Source organism: Caretta caretta, chromosome 15 (genome assembly GCF_965140235.1).
Source record: "Caretta caretta isolate rCarCar2 chromosome 15, rCarCar1.hap1, whole genome shotgun sequence".
In the NCBI taxonomy this organism is placed as follows: Eukaryota; Metazoa; Chordata; order Testudines; family Cheloniidae; genus Caretta; species Caretta caretta.
The window spans coordinates 12318612-12339038 of record NC_134220.1 but is presented as its reverse complement, the minus strand read 5'-3'; the positions used below and the strand labels follow the sequence as shown (position 1 = coordinate 12339038).

Genomic DNA, 20427 nt, shown 5'->3' with positions numbered 1-20427 from the left:
TCAGCACAATATATTATTCTTCTCCAGAATAATGCTCCAGCTTTAAGGAGAAAGTATAAAATGTCTGTTTTCCTGAAAGAAATAGTTTTGAAGGGTTACGGCCAGATTCCTAGGTAACTCCATTGACTGAAAATGGAGCCACTCCACATTTACACCAGCGTAAATGAAAACAGAATTTGGCCCAAAGATTTGTATTAATTACTGGTTTTCTATACTCAATCAGTATTGGTGTCAACTGAGAGGAGGACAGCAAGGCTACATCTACCCTATTCCCTACTGCTAGTTTTGAACTTGGTTGTCCTGCTGGTGTAGACAGGACACTGCTGGTGTAGACAGGACAGACTTCCACACCCATTTAAAAATCATGGTTGACCCTTTGGACTTGGATGACCCTGACCGTGGTTGACCCAAGTTGTTGAACTTAGCTGACCCTGTCTACATCAGCAGGAAAAACAACTTCAGCACCAGTTTGTGGGAAGCAGAAGGAACTCCATTGGACAACTATTGTCAAATATGACTGAGAATTCTAGTACAGACACAGCTTAAAATACATGGGGGCAGGGGAGAAGTGAGGCTAACACACTAAGGAAAGTATACATAAGAACTTAATATAATTTTTAAAATGTAAAGGCCAGTTTATTACAGAGACTCACCCAACTGTCCCAGTATTGTGTTGCTGACAGGCACTCCTGACCAGTGCATGGAAGTGATCTTTGAACTGGAGACAGGCCTCTGGTGTGTACCACTGCAGATAATACAGAGCAGTCACTTGGATGTATTGTGGGATGATGTCTAACATATTAATTTGTTCCCATTTGGCTGGACTCCTTACAAGATGATGAATTTGAAGCCCTCATCAAGGACAGGCATGGGAGAAAGATTCCCTGGATTAACAGGCAGTGAGGCTACACAGTATGTGGGTCTGTCTACACATGAAAATTAATCTGGAATAAAACAGGGTATGAATTTAAAGTGGATTTACTATTCCAGATTAAAAGCATCCACACATGGAGTTAATCAGGAATAACTTCCCAAGTAGACCAGCAACTTCCCCTTCAGACAACAAAAATATCATCTCCATCACTTATTTTATCACTTTTTTGAGTGTAAGCCTCCTTCATCATGTAAATCCCTAAATAAACTCCACAGTACACAAGATATCTCTGTGTTTTTTGTCTGGCGTTAAAGATTCAGGAACTTTAATTTCCTCCATAAAATGAAAAAAATTCACAATTGTGGTCATGCTATCCATCAGGTCATTCTTACTACACTGTCTTTTATATCTCATCTTGTGCAGGGAGCTCTTTCTGTTATGACTGATTTCTAATAAAGCAGGCTTGATTTCCCTTCCCTTCCCACTCCCACAACCCTCCCAATAAGTCCCTGCTATTTCTTAAATTCAGTCATAGTATCACGAATTTAAATGTCCCTAGCCTCTGTTTCCCAGTAGCTGGGAATGGGCAACAGGGGACGGATCACTTATTACCTGTTCTGTTCATTCCCCCTGAAGTATCTGGCATTGGCCACTGTCGGAACACAGGATACAGGGCTGACCCAGTATGGCTGGTCTTTTATTCTTATGGTTATTGTACCCTGCTCTGACTGTTGCATGATTTAGGCAGTGGTTGTTACCTTTGTATCCTGCAAGATTTTACAGGTGTGCAGGCTAAGGCTAATAACACCTCTTTCGCTAGAGGGAATTATGCAAGTGCAAACATTTCAAATGGAATATTTTAAAAAGTGTATTTCCCTCCATGCTTGCACAATTTATTAAACAATTGAGCTGACTCTGACCAAATTAAAAACAAAATCTTTGGGCTGAGATCAAGCATGAACTATTTCAGGCACAGCCCAAAAGGACTATGTTTAAAGAACTTTTGAGCAACTGAAAAAAAGAACACGAGAAAGAAAACTCCATCAAATCCTATAACCCCCCCTCGATCTATTTTCCTTTTTTGCCTATTAAATCCCAGCCACATTTTTCATCTTTCCCAAAATACTGTAACAACTCCCTAACTGTGGCAATTACCTGTGTCAGTTGAAAGAACAGGTGGGAATTACAGACAAGGCTTTTGTGTCAAGATGTATGTCCATTTTTGGTTGAAGGAAGGGATCAAGGTTGGTAATTGAGATACCAGCCTTGGAAGGGAACGGAGAAATGATGGTCCCTCTGAAATGCTGAGAAATTATTAAAATTTCTGCATTTAAAAAAAGCAAAAAATAATTGTATGTAAATGGGGGGAAAAAACTCCTGGGTGGGTGGGGAAGGCACTACTTAGCCTGCCAGGTGCCAAGCTGTATGGGCACAGGAAGGAGGAGCTGCTTACCTTGGGGAAGTGGGAGATTATTCTGTCCCTACTCACTGGAGGAATCAAATGCATTAGGCTGGACTTCATCCTCCAAATCCAGTCTGTCTCTGTTAGACATGAAACCTGTAAAGGAGACAAACAATCATCTCAGCAGACCCCAAACATGAATGAAAAAAGGAAATGACCATTCCTTATGGATACTGCATCTTTGTTTTCCTGGTACAAAACCAGGCAGTTGGCAGCCCACTGCTTGTAGATCTTTGATTTCACTTTGTAATAAATGCCCCATTTCTTAGCTAAAAGGAACTCTTTCACTATGTTGCTGTAACAGCAATGAGTGGCTTTCTGAGGTTACAATGCAGCCAAGTCTCATTTCAGTAAGATGGAAGAGACTCCCTCACTCAGGGATTAATTTTACAGACAAGTGTTTATAGTTTCTCCATCGGATAAATAATTTTGTAAGGTGTTTCAACACAACATTTAAAAATCTTTCTCATAATTATTTGAAATCTCCCTCATGCCCCTTCCCAATGCATGTTACATTATAAATCCTACATGACATCATTTCATCCAATTGGTTGGAGGCGGAAGGATCATGAAGTTGTCACTTTTCCTGATACTGAACAAAACTGTCATCCAAAAGCAGCTCAGACAGAATTAAGTCAATACACAACGTGACTTGGAAGAAGGGTAATGTTCATATGAATCATGCATATATTAAGAAATCCCAGTCACCCCAGCCACCTAGAGACGTATTCCAAACACATCCGTTTAGCTACACAATGTAGCTTTGGGGGATGCAGGGAAAAGTCCTTTATTAGAGTAATTATCTGCTACCAGAACTTACAATAAAGACATTTCCAATAAGAAAACTGATCATGTAGCAAAGTAGGACTCACCATGCAGCAGCTGATGCAGCAGGTTCGCAGCTACACGAGCCGCTCCGCCTGCTACTGCGTGACCATAGCAACTGGTTTGAAACATTCCACCCCGCCGCCCCCCCCCATCTGATGGTGGAGCTGGAATAAAGAGTAACTAACTACATAGGGATACTGCAGATCTCTCTAACAAGGAGCAGTTTTAAAGGGCTGAACTGGTTACTTATGGATGTGGGTAGTCAGATGCTATTGGTTAGTAAGCACAATGGGCCTCTGATTCTGCATTAAGGAGATAGTGCCACTGAATTCAGTGGGTGGTGGGCCTGAGTAAAGACTTGCAGGATCAGCCCCTTAGATAAGGGCCTGGAGGGCTGGGAAACTAGCAATAAAGTAATATTAAGGATACTAACGATGGAACCCCTGAGAGAATGTGATGAAACCCATGCGGAATTTTCAGAATTTCAGCTAAATGGATTTCAGCTCAACTTCAGAATCAGGCTGCACAGTTCACCAGCAAACTGTTTTAAAGAGTCCTTTATACAAAGAATTGTTTGTTCTATCAAGCCGTTAATTGATCTCACCTCCTAACATCCTGGGAGCAAGAGACAGGCCCTGAGGATCAAATGCAGATCTGCACGGTAGGAGCACTCTCCAACCTATTTATTAGTACACAATGCATACCGTCCTTCCCTCTATTCCAGGCTTATGGATTAATTCTAATCTTGTATAATGAAGGATTTTGCCATTTCTTTCAATGAGATTTAAAAATCGTGAATAAAAGAAATCTCTCACATTCTATTTCTCAGTCCTGGAGTCCAGCCTGGAAGTCCTGGAGCAAAGTCTTGAGGGGCAATCCCACTTGGATCAGTACCTTACAAAATGACACATGAATGTACAATGAAAGATTGAGAAACTACAATGATTTTTTCAGACTATACACAATGAATATTACACAGCTGAATTCCTAATCTGCTACCTAGAACCAGTGCTTTTGTTCTCTATTGTGTGCAGTTACTTTTAAATATTTTTAGTCATTCATGTGAACATAAGCATATTGCAAAAACAAACAAGACCCCAGGGTTTGCTGTCAATAGATCATCCAGAGAAGCTGGAATGTTATCAATTCTACAACCCCTGGACTAAATCCAGCTTGTTTTACTTATGTGAATAGTCCTAGGAAAATAAATTAGCTTACCTGTGTGTGTACAAGGTGAGATCAATTTACCAAGGATCATGGGGGATTCTCCATCACTGGCAATTTTTAAATCAAGAATGGTTGTTTTTCCAAAAGATCTATTCTAGGAATTATTTGGGGGAAGTTCTATGGCCTGTGTTATACAAGAGGGTCAGACTACATGATCACAATGGTCCCTTCTAGCCTTGGAATCTATAAAGGATTTAGCCCTTTACGTATAAGACCCCTTTGTGGCTAATGGGGATAGATTTTAGCTAGTTTTCACATTTTAAATTAATAATTTAAAATCAGAACAAAAACCTTATTGCCTGGGTGACAGCCTCACCATGTAAGCTGCTTCCTTAACCTCCCCCTATTCTGTTCTAGAACATCCTAAGCATGTAAATAATTGCCCTGTGTACACAGGCTGAGTCACTGCTTGTCTCCTAGAGCCCTTTCACAAAAGGAACTATAAAAATCAATACCACTCTCAATTAATCCAAAGTGCAACAGAGACCAAGGTAACCAATTTAAATAAACAGGTTGTCTTTGTTGGTACCCAGTATATTTACTTTGCTCATGCTTCAGTCCCACTCCCCCAGCAAGTAAATCAATAAACTGTACTGTACAATGAGGGAGCATGGATAATGATGTAAGAAATACAACTCTGTCAAAGAACACTGAGGAAAATAAGAAAACTTTAAAGCTGACTATGACCAGAGGTCTGTATTAAGGCCCAGATCATTTCCTCTGCCTACGGGGTTGCAGGGGACCTGGTCATAGAGAAAAAAAAGGGACACACTGCCTTCATGGCATCATCCCGCATTTCCATCAGTGCTAGAAACACCTTTATCAGTATTCTATGTAAAATAGACTCTATGGATGGAGAGGGAATTTGGGTCTGGCAGGCCAGCTACTCTCCATCTTTCTCTCCAACATCCTTCAGAAAACTAGAATAAATTAATGCTGCCCCTCTTACTCCTGAAGGAGTGTACAAAGCTAATGGCCTCTGGAGAAACCCAGGACAGCAAGGCTCCTGCCAAAGGACCAAGGAAGTAGGAGAGAAGGCAGAGTGGAGGCACGGGTCCTTTGTAGGGATGGCCTGGTTTCCTGTGGATATTGGGAGGTCTGCAGGTTATTCAGGACACCCTCTTCCCATTCTGCAAAGGGAAGAGCCCACATCCCAATGGAAGTGTACACACAATGAGTTTCTAACCCACAATATGGGACTAGCTGGTTTACTGGATAATTTGCTCCCAAATTCTGAGATTAAGAAAAGAAGTATGTTTTCTTGAAAACCATTTTAACAGTAACAAAGTTTGCCACGGTGGATTTCAATGACAAGCCAGCATCTATTCCTTTGTCTGATGTTAATTCTACTGATCTGACTGACCCATACCATTGTCTTTGTAAAATCCTGTCTAAGAACTCTGATTTTTATAGCTGTTGCACAACCATAATGAAAATTAGTTCATGGGCATGAATATTTAACTGCTTTGTGAAGAGTGGGGAAGTAACCTTTTTTGTAGCACAAGTTGCACAAACAGTTGATTTTCCCTGATGCCAGAACATGTCACAGTCGCCTGCGTGAGAACCCAGAGCTCCCTGAGAGTGAGGTAATCAGCATTGCAGTGACATATGCTTCCTGCCTACCAAGCTATCAAATTTTAAACTTACACACAAAACTATGTCATAAACATTAATGGGCTGATACTTAAAAACAGAGGCAAGTCTCAAGACCACTTACGTGGATGCGTAAGGGTCTACCAAGTGGAAACAATGTACAGAAGAAATAATCCTCATATAATCTAGATGTCACATCTGTGGTGGGTCTCCGGAAAGTAATGTGGAGGAAGAAATGTGGGCATGGCCCAGAAATGAGGGTATGACTAGTAGATCTATGCATAAGGTAAAGCCATATGGCCAAAACCCTGCATAGGTGGAGAACAGCAGCCAAAGCAGTGTATGTCTAATGGAAAGCATAATTTTATATTTACTTTCAATTGTTTTAAAATGTTTTTGTTTTTAAATCAATCTTATTCTAGAGCGATTAACTAGCATTCCCATATAATTGTGCCCTTTTCAGTCTCTAACTTATAGGCTCCAACTCTCAGCTATTTTAAAACAGTAGTTGGATCTTTTTCAAGCATTTGGCTGCACCAGTGTTTTATTTCTGTGACAAAAGTATCAGGAGGGATGCTGACAAACCAGTGCATCAAAATAATGATTACTATGTATCTTAGGTGTTTGCCCAGCATCACATGGCGTGGTTTTCATAAGGTCCCGAGGCCACTGATACAGCTATTTCACACCTTCAGGAATTCAAAGTCCCCTAGAAGCATAGGTTTGATGTGAAATATGACTCCCCCCTCCCCCCTTTTTTTAAAATATGCCTGAAATTTCCTTCTCTCTTAAAAGGCTGCATGGTGAGAAACCATTTCACTAATTGTTTTAGGTGCAAAAAGCTTTAACATAAATAAATTAAATATATACTTTTCAATTAAAAGGCAAGAGACCCTATTCTGCTCCAATTGAAGTCAATAACAAAGCTATAATTAATTTAAATGGGAGAAGAAGGAGCAGGTCATAAATCTTACTTACTATTCACAAGAGGTGTCCCGTTGATTTCAGTAGAACTACCAGTATGAGGAAGGCAAACACAGGACTGTGCCAGTCTCTATGAAGCATGGGGATTTAGTATGATGTAAGCATTGTTAAATCAAATAATCTTACACAAGTTCTTCTGTTATGCATATTTGATCTGAGACAATATCCACTTTTACATCTTCACATACAGAGGGATTAAAATGTCTTCAACCATCTGCTGAGCCTTCTTTTTTATTGTTCTTTTTATTAGGAAATCACAGAATCTTGAGCTTGTTTGTGCCCTTGTGATACCAATTTGAATGCAGATCAGTCCTTTCACCCTGTAAGAGTAGAACTCTAAATCAAATAACATGAACCAGGCTAGATACTCTTATCTTGGCTTTCTTGAACCGAGAACACTAAGCTATTAGATTGTTGTTTTCATGTTCAAAGCACTTCACAAAAAAATACCCATCTACTGTAATATTTACAGCAGTTCTGTGGGGTATGCAAATATTAATCCACTTTAAAAATGGAGAAACTGAGACAGCAGCTAAATGACTTTCCAAGGCTATAGAAAGAATTAGAGGCAGAGCTAAGATTAGGATTCAGGAGTGCCTGTCACCCAGTCCCACTATTAAATTACTAAACAATGCCTCTCTCTTGGTCAATATTAGTATAATTTTAAATATTTTGTTTTCTACAGAAATAATAGTCTGCAAATAGGTCCATTAAAAAGTGTTGCCTTATTATAAATCAAGATTTTTTATATATTTTGGTCTTTAACATTCCGGCATATTTTCCCCAAAATAACAACAATATTCTGCATTTATATATCACCTTTCATTTGAGGACCTCATAGCACTTTATAAAGTTGAATATTATTATCCTAATTTTGCAGACCAGGAAATTGAATCAAGAAGTTAATTGATTTGCCCAAAGTCATGCAGCAAGAGAGTGAGTGGCACCCAGAAATATAACCAACAGCTTATATAGTTCTTTAAGCCTGCAGGAGACACTTGGATAATAGTCATGCTGCATATATGGTCAGAAAACAAGGATCTGCATACCATACAGCTATTGAGAAATAATCTTACAGTAATTATGGAAACCCAAACTCCTCAGCTAGAGTGCAGAAAGAGGCATAAAAGAGACATAAGCATACAGTTATAGGTCAGTCACTGTGCAATATCCCTGCATTCTGACTGTCTGAAATCATTCAAGTTCAATATTATTACCTACAAATAATAGGTACAGGTAAATAATGCACCTCCTTCTCTTTATTACCAGGCTAAATAAAATTATTTTGTATTGACTTCCCCAAACCTCCTTCTTTTTTCTCCTCTGTCTCTTCTCCCATCTTTGGGCCTGATTCTTGAATCTTTATACAGGCTACACTCCCATTTTCCTCAGAGTGAACCCTGGTGCTGGCCTTTCTCCACAAATGATTTAATTATATCCTCATATACATTGGGATACTGTGTACATCTGCCCCTGATTATATATGTATAATCACAGATAGGCCAAATTCTGGCCTCAGTGACACTCCATGCAGCCTCGGTGATGTCAGCGGGTTGCAGGGAGTCTAGCTGTGGGCAGGATTTGGCCCAGGGACCCTGGGCAGGATGTATAAAAGGAGTGACCAGCAGGCCAACAATCCTAGTGGAGGGCCTCTCCATGGCTCTCATTTGAAGAAGGCAGATTTCAAACACTGATAAGGGAGGGTTCAAATGACCCACGCAAACGCATACAGGTGCGCCCTCCCCCCCATGGGGCAGGTTGGGGGCGTCTCCACTTTCCCCAGGGATTTATAAACACTCTCCTCACCGGGGATCACACACTCCCCCCGCAAAGGAAGGCGAGATTATCAGCGGGCCCCCCATTATCCGGCCCTAAAAAGAGGGGGGCTCACCCCTCCTAAGAAGAGTCTCTCTCCCGGTCCCGCCCAGGAGGGACATCGCCTCCCCAGCTCGATAGTTCAGTCACTTCTCTCCTCCGTGCCCTCCCCAACGCTAATAACGGCCCCAGTTTCCTATTCACCAACTACGTCACTGGCGCTGGCCCAGCTTAGCAGCAAGCGGAGAATGCCTTAGCTGCGCTGTTTGCGCAGGCCGGTAGCCTGCAGTGGCAGGCCCCGCAGTTAGCTATTCACAGAACCGGGCGCACACAGAGAGCGTCTCCGCTGCTTAGCAACCGGCGCCGGAGCTGGGCGAGGCGCGGCGCAGGGGGTCGAGGAGCGGGACCCGGCGGGGTACCCACTTGGCTCCGTTCGGATTGGGATTTTTTTAAACAGGACAGACCCTTACGAGGTGTTGTTTTTAAACTTCAGACCAAACCAACGGCTTCGGGGGGGTGCCCTGAAAACGACCCTGCTCCCGTAATTCGGTCAGAGGGGCGGTTTTTAACGTTTCTGGAGGGCGGGAAAAAGCCCCCTTCCCCCAGCTACCCCACTGTAAACCTGCCCCCGGGGGGGGGGGTTTCCTTTCGTTTTTTGGCTTTACACCAGTCAGACCCAAACTATCCAGCCGAGACAGCGCAGCAGAATTCGATAGAGACAGAAATAAACGGGGGGGGGGGCGTCCTCCCCTCGACCCCCCATCATCCTCTGTCCTAGACTCGTCACCGTTTGACTCCTTCCCAGAGTAGCTCTGCTTGGGGCTGGGAGCTTAGTGCGACTTGAAAGCAGGAGCTCCTGCTTCCTCGGGTACTTTAGCCACCCCCTCTGGGAGAGTGATTTTTGGGGTGTCTTTAGCGAACAGAGGGAATCCATCCCTTCGTACCTAAGGATGGCACATGCTCGTATCTCAGCCAAACTGCCCCCCGACATTGACCCCACTAAAGCCCCTATTGCTTTTGGGGAGAGGGCCCTACCTAAACTGAATGAGGAGTTAAAGTCCCCTGAGCTGCTGACCCGGCAGAGGGCACTGATGGCCCTATGTGACCTGGTGCATGACCCAGAGAATGTTTACCAAGCAATAAAACTAGGTAAGTGATCTCTGATGCCACAGATTTCCAGAATACCTGGCCCTGGGAAAGGGGACAAGTGGTTTTGTTTCTTTCTTTGGGATGTACAAAAGCCCTGTAAAGGTTTTCATTTTATTCCTGCTTGTTTTTTACCTCAGAAATACAAGGAACATCATGCCTCACATGCCCTGGTTTAGCAAATGTTTTTAAAAAGTTGTAAATAGTCCAAGAGAAAAAGACTTTCCCTATCCGTTAATTAGATTTTATGTGCATGGGATTTCTGCTATCTTAATGCTACCAGTTCTCCTGTAGTAAATAAGCCTTCCAGGAGACAAAAAGTAAGGGAGACCTGACTTTTAATATGTAAAAAATGTAAGCCACCCCCCCCCCCCATGGCTGGGGGAAGAAAAACCTTTCAGACGAGCATACAGGAAGAAAACAGGGCACAAACCCACTTTTTTTTAGTTGTAGGTTATCTTTAACTTTCTTCCTACATTGTGTCTGAGGGTGGAACTGTTGTTCTCGGAGCCCCGAGCATTCAGGCTGTTCTGCGCAGTTGGACACTTACGCCCACGTGCAGATCTACTGACTTCATTGGGGCTTTGCACAGGGATAGAGTCCACTCATGGAAAACCACCCACATAGATCAGATAGTGCTGACATTTACATCCATGTGGAGTCCTGTTGACCTCATTGGCATTCTGCACAGTTGTAACAGTCCAAACCATCAGTTCACATTGCAGGATCAGGGTCTACTCTGATGAACCTTTAAATAATATGGAATAAAATATTTGTCAGGCTTACAAAACTATGAATATTATAACAGAGTCATCTGCATTGTATCTTAGCACCTCTGTTTTCCCCAGATTTGGATCAATATTTTCCTTTGGTGTGGGTAGGTGGGGGGAGGGATAGCTCAGTGGTTTGAGCATTGGCCTGCTAAACCCAGGGTTGTGAGTTCAATCCTTGAGGGGGCCATTTAGGGATGTGGGGCAAAAATTGGGGATTGGCTAAATGACAGCAGGGGGTTGGACTAGATGACCTCCTGAGGTCCCTTCCAACCCTGATATTCTGTGATTCAGGTTAAATAAGCTTCTGCTGCAAATGGTCATATAAAAAAACCTCCACAAACAAACCCCAACTCAGCTCTGGCACAGCTCCATTGAATTCAGTCTCCTATGCATTTTTTTGGCACTTCGGGTGCTGCATACCTATAGCTAGTTTAACTTAAACTAAAGAAGGAATTTGCCTCAGCTCTGCCACCATTTTAATCTCCATGCCCCATTGCAATTCTTGAAGTCCTTCCTCTGCTGATATTTCCTCTAGCCAGGAATACTGGTCATCCCATTAGGAACCTGTCAGGTTATTTTTTAATCCGAACTACAGTAGCAAAGGTAATAATAAAAGGAGTACTCCTTTTCTTTTTGCGAATACAGACTAACACGACTGCTACTCTGAAAAAGGTAATAATGTGAGACTCATATTCTGCCCTTGCTACCAGGTGTACCACTTGTCCTCCACCCCCAGCCAATAATGGCCTAGTAAATGTATGGCCAAGTAAGGAAATCAAGTTCATTTCTTCTTCACATAACTTCTGCTTGGGGCTACCCTTGAAAAAAGTCCAAAAATTTTAGGCTCTAGTCCTACAAACATGTATGTTCTTAGTCACATGAGTAGCTCCATTGACTTTAGTGCAGTGCTGGTTGGGCACCCAGCTCGGAAGGCTGCGCCACCGCTAGCAACAGTGCAGAAGTAATGGTGGCATCATGGGCAGTGCGTGAACCACCGGCCCTGCCCCTTCTACACCCTCCCACCCCCCGTGGCTGCCGGCTCTGGAGTGCGGGGCGATGTGGCCCCAGCCCCAGAGTGCCGGGAGGATGGGCAATGCAGCCCCAGCTCTGGGACCACTGCACAGGGGGAGTCGCGGAGCATGGGCCTGGCTGTTTGGAGACGCACGGCCTCCCCAGCCTATATGATACCTGCCGCCCATTGGTGGAATGGTATTGGAGAGGGGTGCGGGGAGGGCTCAGTCATCACAGCCTGAAATATTTTCAAAGGGGGTCCAGCAAAAAAGTTTGAGAATGCCTGCCTTAGTGGGTTTACTCTTAGCTTAAAAGCTTAGAGTTAAGCAAATGCATAAGTATTTGCAGGATTAGGGCCTTAGCTAGTGCAGAACACAGCAGCCTAATTACTTATGGCCCCACCCAGTGCCCACTGAAGTTAACAAAAATCTTTCCATTGTCTTCACTGGGTTTTGAATCATGCCCTTAGTGATGCTAGCTGTGTTAAGCATATTACAGCTATAACTCATACACTACAGTTGTGAAATTTCAACACTGGGAGATTCGTGGTATGGCATTTTTGGTGGTAAATCTTCAACTCTGGAAGTCACTTTCTTTCTTGATGTGTTAGTGCCAGAGTTTGACCCAATCATTGCTATTTTAATAAACTAACCCTGAAGTAAAGAAATATTAAAAATAAAATCTATTCTGTCTTTTAGGATTCCTGGATAATCTGAAATATTTGCTTCTTGACGAAGATAGCACTGTTCGAGAAAAAACAACCGAAGTCCTTTATATAATGGCTACTCATAATGTTGGCAGGTAAGTATATTCCCCAGAGTTTACTGGATGGTACTGGAGAGTGGAGATGGTAGCTAAAGTTTAAGTGAAGAATACTCAGCAGCAGTTTCCAAGTTTCATCAAGATTGCTGGAATGATTTAGATTTAGATTTAGAACAGAATGTCAGTGAGATTATTACACATTGGTAGGATTTATGAGTTTTGTTTTGCCTAATTAAATCTCCCATAAACTCAGCTTTCTGATTTTAGGGATGGCTTTATAGAAAATGGAGTCATTCCTGCCCTGTCCCAGCTCTTGAATGATCCAGTGGATATCTGTCGGAGAAACATGCACCGGGCGTTTGAAATAATGGCAGAGTTACCGGCGGGTAGGATTTTTTTTTTTTTATTCAAAGTATTTCTTTCAGAAGGATACATAAAGTGCTCTGGCATCTTAATCTTTCCAGGTCTATTTAAGTATGCATTTCAAATGATTAAATACTTAAGGAGGCGAAAGCAGATAGTTGAATGTACCTTATTCCAAAATAATTTACAGCTTAAATTTTTTCAGTTTCCTTAAAATTCCATTAATGAGAAATAACTTTAAGTAAAGAAAATAAGATCAGCAAAAATAAGTAGTGTCTTATTTTTGTAATTTATCATTGAGTTACATCTGAAGACTTTAAAAGAATGTCTTGCTGCTTTTGAGTGAGGGACAATTATACTGCATGATAATCTGTTCTCACTTTTTAAATTGTTTGCAGGTTTTGTAATAGCAGTGTCAATTCTTACTTTTAAAAGATAAAAGGCTCACTCAGTTCACAGGTCATGTTGAAACAAGGTTCTATTGTAATGTGTCAGAAAAGCAATGTATGTTTTTTTCTTTTGGGTTTGATCTTGCAAACTCTTACTCACAAGGCATATTCCATTGACTTGAGTGAGACTGCTTGCATGTGTAAGGCTACTCTCTTGAATAAGAATTTGCAGGATTTCAGCCCTCAGATTTGGATTTCAGGAATTCCCATGAATGATATTGCATTAAAGAGGCTGCTTATTCTCTCTCTTAATTTTAGGGGGCTGACTTTGGCTACTATTCCAGCCCCCATACACTACTCTGGCAGCTCATAGGGGCTACACAGGAGCTGCAAGAGGCTTGGGGCAAATTTCTCCAGTGCAAGGGTAATGCAGATCCTGTGTAAATATCCCTCACCTCACCCTACTCGCAAGCCCTGGTGTAGGGGGCATATCAGTGGCAGAAGGAGCACGCCAATAACATCAAGTGCTCCAGGGGTTCTGGGCTACTGTGCCTAGGCTATGGGCTGCTGTTTCAGCCCTCTAGCAGCCTAGAATTCATAGGGTGCAAACATAACAAAACTGCATCTTTGCCCCCCACCAATCTTGTTGGGCTGCATCTCTCAGGAAGTGGAGTACAGCATTTAGCCCTAGGAGTTCAATCATAAGAATTTGTCTCTGACTTGAAATAATAGTGGGATAATTCATTATACTTTTTAAATGTTTTCTTTAGTCTAACTACATACATTTTTAGTTTTCTGTCTTCTTTTTGCCTTAAGGGTTTGGCCCTGATTTTTGATCCTTTTGTCCACAGTTTTTAAAAATACTGATTTGTGTCAGAGTTCAGAAGTACAATAGTATCTACAGGAAATATCCATTTAAAATCCATTGTATTAAGACAAAGGAAAACATACCAAATTTCAAGTGGAAGACTTCCATCATAGTAGTGGTGCTTAAAAGGCATTGAGAGAATGTTTAAAAAAAATTGCTGAGTGAGCATGCTTGAATTATAGAAGAGAACTTTTATGTGAATGCAGCCTGTTGTGAAGTTTGAAGTGAATAAATCAGTTAATAGCAGAGCAATCCAGTGGAAAACAAAACAACCAACAACTTTTATGTGATCACCATTAAGGTGTAGTAGATCACCTATCTATCAGATAAAAGGATTTTCTAGTAGAATTTAAATTTTTTTTTGCATTATTTTGTTCTATTAGTCATCCTGTAGACTTTCAAATCTAATGAGAAGGTGGCTTGCAACGTGACTCTTTAGTATGTCCTGATCTATCAGGGTACTTATTCATTCAGCTCTGTAGTCAAGATGATAAATAGCATTTTGTGGCACTTGTGAGAGAAGAAAATGTCGCAGGAAGAAAATATGCCAGTTGGTTCACAGCAGAATTATATGTTTAAAGAGTTGCTGTCAAGGCTAGCAGGCTTAAAATTAGACATATCACTGTGTATGTATTTTCAAGCATCTGTTTGAATATCACACTGTCCCTTTGCTTTTCCTTGACTGACTGTTCTTCAGTGTTGACAGTGTGTTGAAATGTTAAAGGCAAGCAGGATTCTTGGTATATCCTTTTCAGAGCAGAACAGTTTAACATACAAATAGTCGCAGATAGCAACGTAAACAGACCTTAACATGAAATAAATTACATTACACTCACATGACCCCCTTAACATTGCCAGAGTGATATAAAGGGGCTTTAGTGTATAAGAAAAAAAATCACACCTTTCATGTGTCATTTTTTTAACCATGCTGCCAGGAATTTCTTGCAGAACATAATGGCAGTATGCCATATATTATAAATCCAATGTATTCTCTGGCACGCCCGGAGCTACTAATACTGAATTTATTGCAGGATCATCCATTAGAGATGTTTGAATGTAAAAAGTACTGCAGCCTTAATTTTAGGGAACTATTCATGAATATTTTTGGCGAAGATTTCAGTGGCTACCAGAAGACATGTCTGACCCCTAACTGCTGTCAAAAACCTTATTGGAGCTGGTGGGCGTGAGTGCCAACTTTCATTCAGGATAAACATAAGCAGCACATAAGCTTCTTTTTGGAGTAAGATAGCTGAAACAATAGCTTCCACGGAAAACACAAACCACATACAACACCAGTCAGAAACTGAGCTGTGTGGGTGGAATAGTTTTATTGGGATCTGATTGCAAATGCATAGGGCTGTGGATCAGAAGAAGCTGTAGGGAGGCAGAAAGCAACAAGATAGGCACAGTAAACATGGTCCTGAGATAAAGTAAAGAAAGAGAGAGCCTTTTGGCAGAGTGATGGGTTGAAAGAGTCTTGGAGTATTGAGCTTGGAAACAGTCTCTTGTTTGCTTTCTGCTGTGTTCAGGGAAACAGGACCTTGTGTACGTTCTTTGTAAATAGAGGTATTTCTTTGATACAATCCTGTTTAACTAATTTCTCTTGCTAATGGAAACAACTCTCAAGACCACAAATATTGGCTAACAGCATGGGTCAAAGGGGGTAATACATAGTTCAAGTACCTTTTTGCAAAATAAAGTCAAGACATGGGACTTCTTACTCTGTGTATTTGTTTAGTATCAGGAAGTGTTTCTATCTGGATTTTGGTTTGTAGAGAAAATGTTCTATAAAGTAATTAATTTTGCAGGACAGGTGAATGCTGCTGTCTGACTTCAGGTAAAACACTTAGATCCTGATCCTGGAATGAGATCTTTTTGGATTCAAAGGTTCACCTACATGGCGCTCACTGCAGGATTGAGACCTTAGTTTGTTCTGATCAGTAGTTAATGGAAATGGGTGACACTGTTGAAGAACAGTCTTATTTTACTAGCCTTAGATACCGATCCTGAATAGAAATACAAGTCCAAAGTTTTGTGATTTTGCATACCTCAAATTTTGGGAGCCAAACTGGAGAAATCTTAAAGGATCCTGATTTTCTCTAGAGTGAGTGCTGAGCACCTCTTTTGTGACTTAATTTTTTTTATAAAAGACAACGTGAAAAATACAAAAAGGTGGATGACTTGTAGTTTGTATATGTTTCCAAGAACCATACACTTCATGGGATCCCCAAAAGACTTATGCAGTTTTACAACTCAAAGCTGCAAGACCAGACAGTACAAAACTAGACAATACTACAAATACATAGTTACAGTGGGGGGTTATAGTAATCAAATAGGCAAAAATGTATACAAATAGGAAAAACAGGGGACCAAAGAGGGATAGAAAAGGAGGAGGTGTTTGAAGGAATGGAAGTGTGTTCTTCTTTGAGCAGTCTAAATATTTTTAATCTAAATATATCTAGAAATGCAGTCAAAATTTCTTTGAATCCATATAACTGATCTCTACAGCGATAGGCTATTCTTTCTTTGGCTGTTAACTCAGATCGGTCTATCACTGCTCTATTCTGGGCATAAGCCTACATTTCTGTAAAATCATGTACTTGGTGCTCAGCATTTTCTGAAAATCAGGGCCTTTCAAAGTGTCTCAAGCAGCACCCCGAAAAACGGATGCACCCAAAAATCACTAGTCACTGTTGAAAATCCATCTACTGCATATTCTCTGTGTATATTTTACCGTCAAACATTTGCACAACCTCTTGTTATCATTTAGCTATCAAACTGTGACACATAAAGCACATGCCAGGTAAAGTTATTTCATTAGTAAACCTGAGGGTTACCAACATTGTATTTAAAAAACAAGGGACAAATTTTGAAATCTGTATTTCAAAAATTAGCACCCCTGCCTCACCTCTCCTCCCCACCCCTCCAAATATTATCATCATCAATAATAAGCAGTACTCACCTACATTTGCCAGGGCTATTTCTTGCTGCTTTTTGCAGCACTTAGCAACTCCCAATCTTGTAGTACAGAGATGAAAAAAAAAAGGGATGTCCCTTGTAATAGTGCACTGTTGGCAATCCTAGTAAACACTCATTGTGGCATACATGATCTAAGCCTTGTATACTTGGAGACCACCCTGACTTAAATTCTCCAGGAAAAGCTCCTGAATTCTGTAGCACTTCAGTATGACAGACTAGAGATTCTGTGGCATCTTCAGATGATTTTTTTTTAAATGGAAGATTTTAGTGAATTAAATATGAAGGTGAACGAAGGCTGGAAATAAATAATACAATCAGTATAGTATCCCTTGATAATAAATTCAGTTTATGCTGTCTAAATTTTCAGTGTAATGCAGAACTTTGCATTGAAAATGTATAACTGCATTGTAGAAGTTGTTGGGGGAAGCAGGAATTTTGGCAGTTAATGAAGGAATAATTCTTTTGGCAGCAGCAAGGTGTGGGAGGCAGTTTGGGATTGTAGGATAAACACTTTAGGTGTATATTTGTGCTGAAATCAGTGATACAGCTAATAGTTGACATTTAAATTGTAATCATTAAGCTTTTGAATTAACACTCCATTGATATATGTGGGCCAGATCACAACTCCCATTCAAAGTCTATGGAGTTTGAGGGCACTCAGTACCCCAAAGGACCAGACCTAGCATGTAAAGTACTTCTCTTGTAGCCACTGTAGGCTTTTAACAGGGAAGATCACTGTTTACTTATGAGTATTCTAGTGAGAAAATGCTCTATTTCCTAATATTTTAAGGCCCAGTCTCAGGATGTGCGGAGTACCCTTAACTTTGATTAACTTCAGTGAGCAGTGAGGATGCTTCCTGTCTTTAAAGATCAAACCATTACTCTCACATTTCTGAAGCTGTGTGATTGCATGGATCTGTTGACTGGTGCTTCTTCAGGTTTTATATTTAGTTTATAATTCAAAGTTATTAATGAATTACCTATATGATTTAGCTGTATCAGTCACACAGCTTTTTTTGTTCAGTGTTTAATCAGATGTGTATGACAAAAACAGTTGATGAAATATCTCAAGCTGTAGTTTTCATTTTATTCTTCAAATTTTACAAAGACAAATGATACAGCAGTAGCATCTACTTCCAAAATAATTATTTTTCCAGGGGCACTATCAATGCAAAACAAAACTATTTTTTCTTTCACATGAGACAGACTTTTTTGAGGGTTACAAAAAAAGCAGACAGCTTTGGATTTCATTAGAACATCTGAATCTATCTAGCAATGAAATGCAGTAGTAAGCAAAATTGGCTCTTGGTGGTGCCAAAGCCTAAAACATTACTACTCAAAAATTCCACATAAAACAAAATGTGCTGTTAGTGTGTGTCATAGTGATATCTAGACCATTATTGCTAGTGGCTAATAAGCAGATAACAAAAATCAAATATTCCATACATTTTTGACTAGTGTGACGGGGCAAGGCCAGATGGCTATAGAAAAGTAGAGGGAGATAGATATATTAGCTCAAGGCTAAACAAATCCTTGGTACCAGGTTAAGTGAAATGGAAGCTGCTCCAGGTCAATTAAGACACCTGGGGCCAATTAACTTTCCAGAAGGCAGGGAGAAGGCTGGGTTGATTGGGACACCTGAAGCCAATCAGGGGCTGGCTGAAACTAGTTAAAAGCCTCCCAGTCAGTCAGGTGGGTGTGCATGTCAGGAGCTGTGGGAGGAAGAAGTGCTGTTGGAGAGACTGAGTAGTACACACCATATCAGGCACAAGGAAGGAGGCCCTGAGGTAAGGGTGAAGTGGAGCTTGAGGAAGTGAGGGCTGCTGTGGGGGAAGTAGCCCAGGGAATTGTACATGTCATGTTTCTAAAAGGTCAGCTACCATAGCTGATACTATTAGGGTGCCTGGGCTGGAGCCTGGAGTAGAGGGTGGGCCCGGGCTCCCCTCCCCCCCCCCGCACCTTTGCCCCCTGATTAATCACTGAGACTGGGAGACAACAGAGACTGTGCAAGGAAGGATAACTTCTCCTCACCTCCCTTGCTGGCTTATGATGAAAATGGCTCAGTAGACTATGACCCTTGTCTCTAGAGAAAGAAGGGTTACGTGGAGGGTCACAGTGAGCCTCTGAGGCTAGCGAAATCCGCCAGGAAACGCGGGACCCACGGAGGCAAGGACAGAGCTTTGTCACGACTGGTGTTAGAAGTGGGATTTCGTTCACAGCGTGGCGGAAGAAAGAGGTTTAAAAAAAAAGCGCACTGGGGTTTTGGATTTTATTTATTTATTTAGGTTCTTGTTTGTTTGCTTTGTACCACAATGGAGGAGGTGGTAAGAGCTCTGGTACAAGCCACGGCAGCCCAGCAGGAGGCCACCCGGGTTCAGGCCATGGCACAACAGGAGTCTATGCGGCTACAGCAGGAAACCAATCAATTATTGATGAGCCAGACGATGCAAGATCGTGCCCTCTTGAGGGAGGTGGTGGACCAGCTGAAGATCCTCACCACCCAGGCCCGGGGGTCTGACAGGATGCGAACCCTGAGGGCCACTGGTTGTCTGCCAAAGATGACGTCAGGAGATGACGTAGAGGCATATCTCCTCTCATTCTAAAGGACTGCTCAGCGTGAGGCGTCGCCCCAGGAGCACTGGGCCAGCATTCTCGCCCCTTTTTTGTGTGGAGAGGCCCAGAAGGCCTACTTTGACTTGCCTGCCACGGATGCCACTGACTATACCCGTCTGAAGGCAGAGATCCTAGCACGATCAGGGGTAACGGCAGCGGTAAGGGCCCAGAGGTTCCATGAGTGGAAATAATAGGAGCACAAACCCCCGAGGTCTCAGCTATTCAACCTCATACACCTCGCACAGAAGTGGTTACAGCCCGAGGTGTACAGGCCGGAGGAGATTTTTGAGATCCTGGTCATCGACCATTACATGCGGGGACTACCGCCAGATCTCCGCAAATGGGTAGGTCAGAACGATCTGTCCACGTACAATGAGATGATCACACTGGTAGAAAGATGGATGGCAGCCAGGGAACTGACCCGACTACCCAAGGAAAGCCGCTTTTGAAGCAAGCACCCGACCCCAACCCTGGAAGGTTGAGCAGCCAAACCCCTGGGGAGTCCTAGGTGGAAGAAGGGTGGGGGGGCGAAAACCAGCAGGGACCCCAGAAGGAAGGGATTGGCCTGAGTGGGGGGAACCCCGGGACTAAACCCCCTAACACCCAGGATAGGGGAGTGATTAAAAGCAATTATAGATGTTATGCATGTGGGGAGTGAGGACACATAGCAGCACTGTCCCAGCACCGAGGAGCCTATGCAATGTAACTTGGGGGATTGGGAGGTCCCATGCTCCCTTATC

At 42.0% G+C, this 20427-nt stretch overlaps 2 protein-coding genes across 6 annotated transcripts in view; one reads left to right on the top strand and one right to left on the bottom strand.

The window, feature by feature from the left end:
* RAB36 (RAB36, member RAS oncogene family) overlaps positions 1–8947 on the bottom strand; it is a 32666-nt gene extending 23719 nt beyond the window's left edge. For 2 of the 5 annotated variants that reach the window (XM_075120244.1, XM_075120245.1), the window contains exons 1-3: positions 3209–3638; positions 2328–2432; positions 654–745 (exon numbers count right to left, since the gene is read on the bottom strand). In XM_075120244.1, coding sequence (XP_074976345.1) covers positions 654–745; positions 2328–2432; positions 3209–3211 — 200 coding nt within the window. In that variant the 5' untranslated portion in view covers positions 3212–3638. Of the gene's footprint in view, positions 1–653; positions 746–2327; positions 2433–3208; positions 3639–3979; positions 4059–6962; positions 7289–8774 lie in introns of those variants that run through there. The other 3 variants (XM_048821666.2, XM_048821665.2, XM_048821664.2) reach the window with 3 other exon arrangements.
* A 195-nt stretch (positions 8948–9142) lies between these two features.
* Positions 9143–20427, top strand: part of RSPH14 (radial spoke head 14 homolog) — a 224302-nt gene continuing 213017 nt past the window's right edge. The window contains exons 1-3 of the mRNA XM_048822309.2: positions 9143–9932; positions 12412–12514; positions 12743–12861. Of these exons, the coding sequence (XP_048678266.1) occupies positions 9734–9932; positions 12412–12514; positions 12743–12861 (421 nt within the window). The 5' untranslated portion in view covers positions 9143–9733. The remainder of the gene's footprint in view (positions 9933–12411; positions 12515–12742; positions 12862–20427) is intronic.